Raw genomic sequence first — 13,684 nt, 5'->3', positions numbered from 1 at the left:
AGTGGTTGTCCCCCAACTGGAAGGTCAGTCCTTTGATCCAAAGTTAAGTGCTCCACATACAGAGTATACTTAATATGTAGAGTGCATGTAAATAAAGTGAAACAACACGTGTGCTTGTGAATGAGAGACGTGCAGTAAAACACTAGAGGACCCCGTTGATTCTAAGAAAGTGTTTTATAGAGTGTTCTGCAAGATAATCCTTCCTTCCTTCAAATTTTTAGCTGTTTGTCATGCTACAGTCACAAAGGTATATGACTTTTATTGGGTTTTATGCGGCAGACTAATGCCAAGAAGTGCATGACTGTGAAGTGGAATGAAATGCTGTTTTATTTTCAAAATGTTTACAGTAAAGTCTGCAAAGTTTGGTATATCTATGTTAAGCTGCTCCCCTTTGCTCTCAAAACCCTGAAAAATACAGTCAGAGCTACCGTGGGCCGGCTTATAGCAAAACATATTCATGTGTTAGAATGGTCAAGTCAAAGTCCTGTCCTACATCTAATCAAGAGTCAGTAGTCTTGAAACTGATATTCATCCAATTGGACTGAGCTTAGGCTATTTTGCAAAGGATGCCAAAAAATGTCACTTAATTGATAGGAACACACCCATTTGTATCTGCAACAGTCCTATAAAATACTGACTCAGGGGAGCTGAATACAAATGCCACACTTTTATTTTCTTTTTTAGCTTATTCCATTTATAATACAAGTTGAAAACCATGCCTAATTTTTTATTCATTTGGCAAAATTATAAATTCTTTTGAGAGGTAAGGTTTTACTATATTTATGCCTGTATTATAGCAGATATGTGTCCATGACCGTGAGTACCATATCCATGTTTCTGTCTGCTTTAGCTCACTCTTCTAGGTCGCTGAAAAGACAATATACATCTGTGTCCCTTCATTCATGAGCCATCCAGTTATTTCCGGAGTACCAACCGGCTGATGCCAGCGCTTCAGCTGCTCTGTTTGAGAGTCGGCCCGTGCCAAGCAAGAGCCCTCATCCTCCACCGGCCCAGCTCTCCTCTGTGCTTCAGCACTCCTACGCCATATGTCCTTGGTAAAGGAAAGACCCCTTCCCCCCTTCCAACATCCATTCCCCCCTCCCTCCCGTCTCTAGTCCCACCACAGAAGATGCTGATCTGGCAAAATCTCTTTGCTGCCCCATCAAGTCCTGATCTTTATCTATTTTCCACATGTGCATTTTCTAAGGTTTCTAAGATTTCACCTTTTTTCTTAGAATAAAAATTATATATATATATCATTTATTTATTTTTTATATATACTGTATAAGGGGGGTATAAAATTCTCAAAAGCATCCCAGGGGCAAACAGCTAAATCTGCTGCCATGACTTTATCTTGGTGCGCTGGTCTCATGTGCTGCCACTGCATCTTTTTTCACTTCTGCAAATCTTGACTCAGTCCTCCAGATGGGAAAACCTTACTATGACTCACATCTTGAGAGCAGCCCAAGGATTCTGTATAATTCAAACAATTGTCCATCCTCTGCTTACCTTGGTTGCATGTACTTGTGCATTTGAGTTTGTTGACAACATTCTATCCATCTGCATGGTTCTGTGGGTGGGCTGGAGGTAGACTGATACATTTCCTTCACCATGTTACCATAAATCTATTGAAGGCAGCTTTCAATGTCATGGCAAAGTACAATACAGCGCTCATTTCTCTCGAGAGGGACAGAGTGTGGGGGGGCTTTAATGGAGGCTGCATAAGGGAGATACAAAAGAGACGATCAAGAGAGAAAGAACATAAGAGGGCATGAGGGTTGGGTCAGATGGTGACATTAAGAGACAAATAGGGAATTCGATGTAGGAACGACAGTTTTTCCTTTAACGCTTTTGATCTGTGGCACCTGAAAGAGTTCAATGTGAAAAAAAGAAAACAAAAGGATTGCGGGGCATGGAGCCACTGTTAGATCTCAAATCCGCCCTTTCTGTGCAACATCAGGCAGAGACAGGCATAGCAGCACAGCAGCAGGCATTCTTGCAAGCATAAGGGAAGCAGCGATCAGGGTAGCAATCCAAGCACATTTACCAGAGGAGGCGAGAAGAAAGAGGGAAGGGGAGGGAGCGAAGGAGGAGGAGAGGGGATGAGAGGGAGCAGATCTATGAGCGGAGAAGGTACAGAGGAGAGGGGGAGAGAGGGGGGTGTTGCATGCTCACAGAGTGTGACAGATAGAGCGAGAAAGCAAGGAAGGAGGCACAGGGACAGAGAGGAGAGCACAGAGCTCCGAGAGAGGAGATGAGATGGAGCACTGAGGCAGAGGCAGCAGGAAGGACTGAGATCTGCACGCAAACGTGAATAGAAGAGAGACAGGAGGGAATCAGTGGAGGTAGAAGAGGAGGAAAGGGGGGGAGTGATGCCAGATGATGGAATCTAGAAACAGGTTGGACAGTTTTCTATTCCTGCCCTCTGCAGCTGACATGACTCTGGGCACTGGACTGTGCTGAAATTAGCCAGAGGGACGACGGCGGACAGGACAGAGGGTCTTCGGAGAGCTGCCTCAGGTTCAGTCTTGCTGGATGCAGTAAGGCAGCTGATTTATTACTGAGGGGCTGGGTGGCAGCGTGTTTGCAGGCGTGCATGCGTGTGTGTGTGCAGGATTTTATGGGTCTGTGTGGTGCTCCGAGCTGCGGGGAGCGACCATTCCTCCAGTCATAAAGTGACATTCAGCAGGCAGGAGCTTTGTGTTCTGGAGGGGGTCTGCAGTCCAACGAAGGAAGTAGTAGAGAGGGAGTCGGAGCTGTCATCGAGAGGAAACTATGTGTGTGTGCGTTTATGGTGAGCTTAGCCAAAGTGGATCAGCTCTAGGTGTTGTGTGTGAGTGTTTAGGTTAGAGCAGCAAGGGTGCAGCAAAGACAAAGCTAAACAATGCAAGGACGAGTGGCGAATGACACCAATGGCCGAGAGTGCAGCTGAAGTACAAGGAGTGCCCCAGGGGTAGGGGAGGACGAAGGAGAGAGAGGAAGAGAGAGAGAGAGAGAGAGAGAACAGCTAGAGGACAGAAAGAGGAAAGTAGAACAGTGAGAGGGTGATCATGGCTGTCGTACAGTGAGCTATAGCATATGCTGTAGCGCAGAGCAGAGCGCTGCTGCAGGGGGGAGGACAAGCATTACTGCACTGTGGAGGAGGTAGTGGAGAGGTGTGGGGGGGGTGCAGTGAGTTCAGTACCCAGAAAGGGGACGCACTGTAGGACGGTCCCAGAAGAAGACACCGACGCCGAGACAAGAAGCCAGGTCAGCGAGTAGAGGTCAGAAAGGACCTGGTGCTCGGTTCAGCTGGTCATAGGCTGGTCCTGCGGGCCAGAGGAAAGCCGAGAGTCCTGTTTCCTGTGACACCGCTGACGCCGGTCCATCACCATGGGAGAATGGACCATCCTGGAGAGGCTGCTGGAGGCAGCTGTCCAGCAGCACTCCACCATGATTGGGAGGTAAGGCACAGGCTGGTATAAAAATGTTCTTTTCTCAAGTTTGTGTTGTTTTGTTAATATTAACTCGAGGTGTGTGCTTTCATGTACAGTACCCGTTTTGTTTGGTGACCCCCGCACACCCCAACTCCTTCTCCAGGCTTGCCCCAGAGCTCTCTCCTCACTCTTCCCTCATTTTCTATTTCCACCCTCTCCTCACAATTATCCTCCTCTCGCATCACTAGTTAAGGGATAAACTAATTGCACATAATCAATACGAGGCTTTGATAAGCATTATGGTTAATGCAGAGAGGGTCCTTTGTTGATACTAGCTAATAGCCTGGGTATTGATAGACTGAGCTTGGCCAAAGACCAATAGGACAGAAGGAGGAGAGGGGAGTAGAAGTGAGAGAGCTAAGATGTGGAAGATGAAAGCAAGGTGAGGAAGGTAGAAATCAAAAGTGTTAGAGACTGACATTTGAAGAGTTTTTGTGTTTAACGTTTACAAAAAGTTTGTTAGCTTCTTTTGGCCTGCACTAACCTTCCTCCTTATGATCATATGGTGGAATCGCTTCTTACGTTCACAGCCAGAACAGTTTGCAGTGACGAGGTGAAGAAGAAAAAAGGTTCTTCTTAGAACATGCCGTGGAGACATTCTGTACAATCTGTGTGAAATATGTGCTCCGCATCATCTCTGTGTGATTAATGGGATGCAAAAGTGGAATTTTCCTCTCGACTGAACACCATCCAAACGTCCCACTTGGATGTTCATTTGGAAAAGTGAACATTGCCCAGCCTGTGAAACCAGGATGCGTCAGAGTGCAATTTGAGAATTTTCTCATTAGAAGACAAAGAAAATGGGAAACCTTTGAATCAGTTAATATGGCTGCTCTCTCTTCATTAACCCTGATCACAGGTAGTCTAGAGGGAGGGCATTCTCTAACCTGCTCCTTTCTAATGTGGCTCTTTTTTTACCCATGGAAGAAGCAGGAACTGGCTAACACAGTGCTTTGCTATTTAAAAAAACAAAACATTTAGTCACAATACAACCACAAACTTTAATGTATTTCATTGTTTTTCATTTGATAGAACTATATACTGATGATGATACTGCAGTGCATTGTGAAGCATAAGCTACACAATACATGTCAAATATCTTATGCAAACAAAATCTAAAAAATGTAGTGTGCAGATTTATTTTATCCCCTTAATTATGATACCCAAAAATACAATCTAGTGCTATAAGATGTCTAAAGATGTCACCTAAACTGTGTCTCAGTAACAACTCCACCAGATACTTTTATCCCTCTAGAGCTTTCATAAAAGCAGACAAGAGGTGCATTGTAACTTTGCAGAGATCGGCGGTTCAGGTGGGAGGATGCAATATTACTTGTGCACTCAACAAATCTGGCCTAAAGATGGAAGATAAAGAGGAAGAAGAAAGCCATTGTATTTTACGTCAAGTCACGCAGGGGGCACAGCAACCATGAAGAAGAAAGTGCTCTAATCATCTGAGACCAGATTTTTTTTTGCTACATGCAAAACACTGGGGATGGCAAAATAAAATTTCGAATTACTCTGAAAACACCATTCCCAGTGTGAAACATGGTGGTGGTGGCGTCATGCTGTGGGGATGATTGGTAGAGTTGAAAGAAGGTAGTTGGTCAGAATGGTGGCTATAATTGCATACCACATTTTTCATATGATTTTTTAAATATTTATTATATAACAACAACAACATCAATAATAATAAAAGTAGTATTAAGTCATGTTTATATATATATTTTTTAACTTTACAGTTGTTTGGAACTTTGTGTAGGTCTGTCATATAACGGCCAAATGAAATACACTGCAGTTTGTGGTTATAAGTGATCCAATATGAAAAATTATAATGTGTGAAATCTTTTGTAAGGCTTTATAATGTACACATACATCATAAATAATCTGTCAAATTAATGATACTGCAACTGCGTCAAAGCAGCACAGATGGTGTGGGTCTCTAAGACAGGGGTGGAATATTTTGGGACATGTGTCCTGTCAGTTTTAGATGTGCCCCTGCTCCAACACCAGATTCAAATAATTGTGTCCGGTGTGTGGGAGACGACTACATGTAGGACACCGGCTGGTGAGGAATGGAGTTTTCCACCTCAGCTGTCAAGATATCCTCAAAAAAAATTATCTGGACTGAGGCATTCCCTGTGGTAGGGAGTTCCCTTCCAACCAAGAAATTTCAGTCAGTTCCTATTTGTTTACTGAAAGAGGAATGACCTATGAATGATCTAATATTTTGGTGGGATGAAAACCTGCAAACCAGCTTGATTTAGAGGTGCATTAGGCAATATCTTCGTTCATATAAATCACAAGTTTCCTTCCCACTCTTGGTTTCGTTGCCAATTCTCAGCAAACTAGATTCTAGACCTGAATCGCTACACAGACATTTTTCTAACTCCACTAAGCATCAGCCAAAGCAGAGTTGGCTGTTGAGCAGGAGCGAAGGCGAGCTAGCTGACCTTCGTGACAATTTCACCAAACTTGGAGAGCTGGTGAAGGATGTCGGCCATTTAGGAAAACAAAATGGTACTCATATTTTTCTCATGAGCCAGAGAAGCAAACAAAGGCTAAAGCGACAGTGAATATTGGAATTACATTCAACAGGTGGCCAGACAAAGGAGACCAAAGGGATGTCCGTGTTGCTCTGTTTCTGCTGGATATGTGAGTAGGCAACTGTTTGCTAATATGTCAGCCATAACAACTTCATAAGCTAGATGCTAACTGTTGTGAACATGTTTTGGAGTCTTTCCGCCCCCTAGTGGTCAAAATAAAGAGAAAAAAAAATGACTTGATGCAGCTTTGAAATCCTGTCCTGGCAGCTGAATAAATGAATGATGAAAATCAATCTCTGGACAATTCAAGCCACCTACAGTCTTACAGAGGCACAGAAGCAACTCTCAATTTGTCTGCTACTTCTCTCAAAATCATAATGAACACTCTGAAGATGTAATGCTTTCTTGTAACCTTCAGGCGTGTGAACATTATAAAAGGTTAACTCTTTAAAAAAATAAATAAAGTACCACAGTTAAAGAAGCAGTGCTTTTCTAAATGGTGCAGATCAATTCTTCATGCCTTTTTTTGTCTTTCAGTGTTGAGAACTATCATATAGAAAGCTTTCTATATGACATAAATTTAGCTATGTAAATGACCCCATGAGCTAGAGAAAACAGAACTCCCCTTCCCTCCATAGGGAGTAGTTTTACAGCGACCACAGCTATGCGATACAGTGCTGATTACGCTGAGATGCTTTGTAAATAATCCCTCTGTATTTGGCCTCCCTCAGACTGTGTTTGTCCTACATGGCTCTTTCTAGTTGACCCCAGGGTATTAATTGTTACATTAGGAGCTTCCCAGTCTGTCTTCGATTCATTTTGACTAGGAAATAGGAGACAAGCTACATTGTCTTTTGTATTCACGTTGTACATAATTTTTGGTCATAGATCCCTGAATTATTTTTTTTTATCCTTTTCAAACTCATGTGGTTTTTATATCTAGCCTGTTTGCAGGAAACCCTAATTAAAAATAGTGAAGCGTACAGTAGTTTCCATATTATAAGTATTTAACTAGATTATTGCAGTTTATCATGAATCGATGGTCTGGATCTGGGCTTTCTACCTGTAGAGAGGTAATTATTATTATTATTATTTTTTTTTTTTTGCAGTTTTAACAAATCTACTGAAGATAACAATTTGATTCCAAATCTTAAGCATGTGTCTGCATGGTCAGAACATTACTGACACCTTCCACATTAAATTATGACAATTATGTCTACGGACTGCCCTGCGACAGACTGGCGACCTGTCCAGGGAGAACCCCGCCTCTCGCCCGGAACGTTAGCTGGAGATAGGCACCAGCACCCCTCCCGACCCCAGGAGGGTGTTAGAAAATGGATGGATGTCTATGGACGTACCAGCAAATTGGAGAATTGTTCACCACTGGCACGGTTTTGTGCTGTGGAGGTGCCTCTTAGATTGTTACTGAGCCACTCCACACCAAATTACGTACAAATTTACGCACTGACCTCTATGGGTTGAAAGGTTCAAGTCTACTGCACCACTGACCACCCCCAGCTGTTTAGTTGGGGGTGGTCAGGTGTGCTCCATTGCACTTGTGAACATAAACAACTGTGATGTATTGTGGCACCGTTGTGCATTGTGAAGTCTAACACTTCACAGGGTGTGGCCAGAGCATGCAGCCACTGTCCGAAAGACCGCATCACGACTAGGAGCGTCCAGCCTGTGTGTGTCGTTTTCTTTTGTTTTCAACAGTTTTGCATGTGTGTGCTTGCAGCACAAACACTGTGTTTCCAAAGTAGAAATAGAAGATGTTGCCCTTTGACTGAATAGTCTTCCCCGCATTACCCTGAAAACATGGTTGCATGCCTGTCATCGTTTTTTGAGCGCCAATCAACAAATGTAGTTCCTCTGTCGGATGACTACACTGTCTGATCAAGCTACAATTAAGCTGATTCTTAATTGTAGGTTTTAAGCTAACCTATGCCCAGGCATAGGACAGGTAATTAGCCCGGGAATACAGAAATAGAATCGGACCATCTTCATGGAGCGGCATAGGTTAGCTTAATTACGGTCTTGGAAGGAGAATGACAACTGAGAATTGCTTCTGTGCCTCTGACTAACCACAGGTGATGTGCGTATGGTGACTCATTCAGAGACTGATGTTATGTGCTGTGATCTGACTGGTCTGTGTACAGTGTGTGCATGGATAACCAACGTCTGCAATCGTGACTACACCGATAAAGAAAGCATTGTCAAGGCTGCAATAACCATGTTTGTAGATCAGAACCTTGTGCTTAAAGTTACAAAGATGTGAGACTTTGAAGCATTAAACATGTTGAAAATAAGCCGCAGCCTGTCTCAGCTGCTCTGTCAGTTTGGGGAATTAATGAAATTTCTGGTTGTAATGGGCAGAGGGAGCTTCCTAAGAGGACAGAGCCAGAGCTATTTGTGCACTCTATGTATTTAATTAAAATACATGCTTACAGAGATATTCCAGCCTATTTGATTAGGATTCATAATGGAAAGTACTTAGGTGGCATTAGTCAGCACTGTGCTGTCTGTGCTGTGCCTTGTGTGGATCTCTAAATGCCTAGCTGTCACAAAAATGAATAACAGATTTTATGCTGAGGGCACAACTGTCTTAAATTGATTTGGCAGCCTTGATAATGTTGGTGGTTGTTTTGTGTCTCATGGGTTTATACATAATTTATTAATGAATCTTCTATGTTTACACCTCTGTGAAAACCATACAAATCCTGATTTGCTCATACAAGGTCTGGCAAAACATTTTCTTTTCTTTTCAAAAATAACCCTTAAACTTCAGGGTTTTTTTGTCATATTATAGTCACAACTTTAAAGTTTTTGATTTAAATTTCATCTGACAGACCAACACACAACACTACATAATTATGAAAGACAGGACACACTGAAAAGTGTGGTGTGCACTTGCTGGCCTGCCTTCTGCCTTCTGAGTTGATAGTTTCTAAAACCTCCTTCAGATGAAAATAGAGCTGCAGCTAGGGGTTTTGGAAAGCTTTGCACAACTGAGACAACTAGAGTTGATGGAAAGCAATAACACCTTCCAAGTCTTGCTACAGCTTCTCGGTGGTCTGGACTTTGACTAGGCCATCTAGACATGGATATGCTTTGATCTAATCTGTTCCATTGTTGCTTTGGTTTTATATTTAGGGCTTATGTCCTGCTAAACCCAGTGCCAAGTGTTTTGCAACCTTAAACAGGTTATTTTCCTGGATTGCCCGCTCTAGCTCCAACCATTTTCTCATGACGTCGACCATCTCTTGCTATTGTTGAAGAGAAGCGTCTCTCACAGCATTGCTGTATCAATTTTCCATAAAAGCATATTTTGCAGGGTGCACAACTAGTTTATTTCAATAGAAAAACAAACGTAGACCCACATTTTCATGCCGGTATTTGTGAAATCACACACTGCTCAGTGTTGGTCTATCACCACAAAAATCCCATAAAATGCTTTTAAGTTAGTTGTTGTAATGTGACAAAGTGCTAAAAGTCCAAGGAATGGGCTATGAATAGTTCTCGCACCATACAAGTGATTTTTTTTTTATACACAAAGATTTCAATTTGTGCATAATGCGAATACAGTGCTTGTTCCTGCAGGGAAAACAAATGCTTATTAACTGCACTGAACTGCCAAAAGGATAACTAAATGTAGACGACTGGTGTCTAGCATCTCCCACCATCTGCTTTTGTTCGTTTTTCTTTCTTCCCCTGTGTGATGTCAGCTATACACAACAGTAACACAATACTGAGAATAAAAACCCTAAGCTATTAGCTCTAACACAAAGCGTACTTGAGGGAAAAAAAAGTATTTACATAATGCATAATGCACAGGTTAACCAAGGGTTACACAGCGGATACTCCTTAATGTAATAGGATTTGATGTCTAGCAGGTAGGGGGAAAAAAAAGGAAGGGAGGAAGGAAAGACAGGAAGAGTGTCGATGCATCTTCAACAAGACTGCAATGCTGTACTCACGCCAGCGCCAAAGACTAATAGAGGAGTAAGAAAGCACACGAGGCAGCAATAAATGGAAGTATAGAAGGATCTAAGGAAAGATCAAATGATAAAGCCTGCCAATGGATAAAAGGAGAAGTTGTGGAGATAGAACAACAACAACAACAACAAAAACCTGCATTTAGGGAGAGTAGGATGCAGAGGAAGCAGAAAAAGTTTTCTCTCCGCAGAGGCTCGGTCCAGGGAATCTGTGTCAGAGCTGCTTCCTTTTGGAGCCGGTGCTGAAATAAAGAAAAAGAGGCATATTATGTGTAACATGAACTTAGTAGATTAGCTAAAAAAAAAACTTTTGGTACGTTCATTTCTTACTCAGCATATATAAGAGTGTCATGATGGTAGTTTTTAACAAGCCCACATGCAGAACACAAGACAGGAGAGGTAGGATCAGTGTTAAATGATTTAATAAAGATCACACAATTATCAGTGAGAATCAGGATGGTCTGGTCCAGGGGCAAAAACAGGGACGGCAACAATGGTTCACTACGAGGAAAGAACAGAGTGGTGAGTTCAGGGGTCGTGGGAAGGAAGGAAATCTTTCTGGGAAAAAACAGGCTGGTCTTACTTGTTGCTGATGAACAGAGTCTTGGAGGGGAAACCGAGTATGTCCGGGGTCTCGGTTCTTGGTGGGTCCAGGAACAACGGAGGAGTGCGGTGGGCAGCGGACAGGTAGGCACGAGAGCAGCGGGGAGACGGAGGAGTGGTACGGCCGCCAGCCGTGGGGTCCAGGAGATAATTGCCAAAACAACGGAGAGGTAAGTCTGGGAACTCGGGCAACCTGTGGATACTTTCCACGGCGTCACGAGGATGGTTCAAAAGCCAGGAATTCAACCGGGATCTCATCAAAGGATCACCTAAAAGGCAACGGAGTAGATAAAGATAATTACTAGAATGTTCAAGACAACTAGAAACACAGAGACAGGCTCAGGGGGGCTCAGAGGTACCGTGACTGGCTAACACTCAGGCGACGCTGGACTGGCGGCCAACTCCTTAAGTCTGCGCCGCTGATGAGGATGATCACGAACAGCTGCGGATAATAATGCACCGCACTCCAGCCGGAACCTGTCGCCATCTGGTGGTAAAAGGTAATAAGGGTGCACAGGAACTCCCACCATGCAGCCAGAACCCCGGAACATAACAGTACCCCCCCCTCAACGGTCGCCACCTGGCGGCCTAGACGAACTGGAAGGCAACGAGGAACGATAGTCGGAGATAAGGGAAGGGTCCAGGATGGAAGAACCAGAGATCCAGGACCTGTCCTCCGGACCGTAGCCCTCCCAATCGACGAGGTACTGCCAGCCGCGACCTCGCCGACGGGAGTCCACGATCCGACGGACGGTGTATGCAGGATGGCCATCAATGTCACGGGGGGGTGGGGGGGGTGCGGCTGGAGGGCAGAGCGTGCTGGTCTGGACCGGTTTGATCTGGGACACATGGAAGGTGGGGTGGGAGCGGAGGGAGGCGGGCAGACGGAGACGGACAGCCGACGGACTGAGTACGGTTTCAATGGGGAAGGGACCAATGTATCGGGGAGAGAGCTTTCTGGAAATGGATTTGAGCGGAACGTCACGTGAAGAAAGCCAAACCTGTTGACCAGGGACGTATATGGGTGCTGGTCTCCTCTTCCGGTCAGCCAGGCGCTTATTTCTATCCGCAGTGTGGTTGAGGTTACTGATAACAGTGTTCCAGACCTTCCGACAACGGCGGATGTGATGACGGACTGAGGTGACCGAGATATCCTTTTCCTCTGAGGAAAGAAGAGGGGGTTGATAACCAATGGAAGCCTCGAACGGGGACATACCGGTAGCTGCCGAGATGTGGCTGTTGTGAGCGTACTCCACCCAAGGGAGGAATTGGGACCAGTCAGAGGGGTTGGTGGAGGTGAAGCAGCGGAGAGTGGTTTCCAGGTCCTGGTTGAGCCGTTCGGTTTGACCGTTGGTCTGGGGGTGAAAGCCGGAAGAGAGTGAGACAGATGCGTTGAGAGCCGAACAGAAACTTTTCCAAACCTGAGAGACGAACTGAGGACCTCGGTCAGAGAGGATGTCCTGTGGGATGCCATGGAGTCGGAAAACGTGTTTGATCAGAAGTTGAGCGGTTTGAAAAGCCGTGGGCAACTTACGGAGAGGAACGAAGTGGCAGGTCTTGGAGAAACGGTCGACGATGGAGAGGACGGCGGTCATGCCCTTGGAAGGAGGTAGGCCGGTAACAAAATCTATAGATATGTGAGACCATGGTCGTTTGGGGACGGGGAGAGGTTGCAGGAGACCAGATGGAGGTTGGTGAGAGGTCTTATTTCTGGAACAGGTGGTGCAGGCTTGGACATACTCACTGACATCCTTATGGACAGAAGGCCACCAAAACTTGCGGAGGACGAGTGCAATGGTACGGCTTATTCCGGGATGTGCAGAGAATTTTGAGGCATGGATCCAGTGGAGGAAACGGGCTCGGACAGAGACAGGAACATAGAGCTTGTTGGGAGGACAGGTGTCGGGTGCAGGTTCCGTCAACTGAGCTTGAGTAATGATGTCTTCGATCTCCCAGGTAACGGTGGCGACTGTACAACTGGGAGGAAGAATAGGGGCAGGGGCCTTCTCGGAATCATCAGACGAATACAGGCGGGAAAGTGCGTCAGGCTTGATGTTACGGGAACCAGGGCGATATGAGATGGAGAGATTGAATCGAGAGAAAAATAGCGACCAGCGTGACTGGCGTGGGTTGAGCCTCCGGGCAGACTGAAGGTAGGACAAGTTCTTGTGATCGGTCCAGACCAGCACCGGATGCTCCGCTCCCTCCAGCCAATGTCTCCATTCTTCCAGGGCTAATTTCACAGCCAGCAGCTCCCGATCCCCCACATCATAGTTTCTCTCTGGGGGTGATAATCTGCGGGAAAAAAAGGCACATGGGTGAGTTTTATTGTCGCCAGGAGAGATCTGGGATAAGACCGCACCAACTCCGGTGTCCGAGGCGTCGACCTCGACAATGAACTGTCGGGACGGGTCTGGCTGAATCAGGATGGGAGCGTTGGCGAAGAGGGTCTTGAGGCGTGAGAACGCCGCTTCAGCCTCCGGAGTCCAACTAAAAGGGATCTTGGAAGAGGTTAGTGCAGTTAGTGGTAAAGCTGTCTGACTGTAGTTTCTGATAAAACGGCGGTAAAAGTTTGCAAATCCGAGGAAGCGTTGGAGCTGCTTGCGGGTTTCGGGTGCGGGCCATTGCAGTACTGCCTGGATCTTTTCCTCCGTAGGCCGTACCTGTCCGCCCCCTAACATGAAACCCAAGAAAGAAATTGACGGCTTGTGGAACTCACACTTCTCAGCTTTGACAAAGAGTTTGTTCTCGAGCAGTCTTTGGAGAACCATGCGAACGTGGCGTCTGTGTGTCTCTAGAGTCTGCGAATAAATGAGAATGTCATCCAGGTACACGAAAACAAAGATGTTCAGAAAGTCTCTTAAAACATCGTTGACCAGGGCTTGAAAAAATGCAGGCGCATTGGATAAGCCAAAAGGCATCACGCAGTACTCAAAATGGCCAGTAGGTGTCTTAAACGCAGTCTTCCACTCGTCACCCTCGCGTATGCGCAGAAGATGGTAAGCGTTTCGCAGGTCGAGTTTGGAAAAAACTGTAGCACCGTGCACCGGTTCGAAGGCAGATG

General features: G+C 45.2%; 2 protein-coding genes across 3 annotated transcripts in view; one reads left to right on the top strand and one right to left on the bottom strand.

Moving 5' to 3' along the window:
- Positions 1 to 2,134: 2,134 nt before the first annotated feature.
- LOC116728736 (gap junction delta-2 protein-like) overlaps positions 2,135 to 13,684 on the top strand; it is a 28,097-nt gene continuing 16,547 nt past the window's right edge. Inside the window, exons 1-2 of one of the 2 annotated variants that reach the window (XM_032577024.1) lie at positions 2,135 to 3,443; positions 6,075 to 6,131. In XM_032577024.1, coding sequence (XP_032432915.1) covers positions 3,373 to 3,443; positions 6,075 to 6,131 — 128 coding nt within the window. In that variant the 5' untranslated portion in view covers positions 2,135 to 3,372. The remainder of the gene's footprint in view (positions 3,444 to 6,074; positions 6,132 to 13,684) is intronic. The other variant, XM_032577025.1, reaches the window with a different exon arrangement.
- On the bottom strand, positions 10,423 to 12,863 carry LOC116728735 (uncharacterized). Its single transcript, XM_032577023.1, has 2 exons — positions 10,601 to 12,863; positions 10,423 to 10,518 (listed from the first exon to the last, which is right to left on the bottom strand). Exon 1 carries the CDS (start codon positions 12,092 to 12,094, stop codon positions 10,970 to 10,972), a length of 1,125 nt encoding a protein of 374 aa, XP_032432914.1. The 5' UTR covers positions 12,095 to 12,863; the 3' UTR covers positions 10,423 to 10,518; positions 10,601 to 10,969.

Source organism: Xiphophorus hellerii, chromosome 11, assembly GCF_003331165.1.
Source record: "Xiphophorus hellerii strain 12219 chromosome 11, Xiphophorus_hellerii-4.1, whole genome shotgun sequence".
NCBI lineage: Eukaryota > Metazoa > Chordata > Actinopteri > Cyprinodontiformes > Poeciliidae > Xiphophorus > Xiphophorus hellerii.
This window is presented reverse-complemented; position numbering and strand designations above follow the sequence as displayed.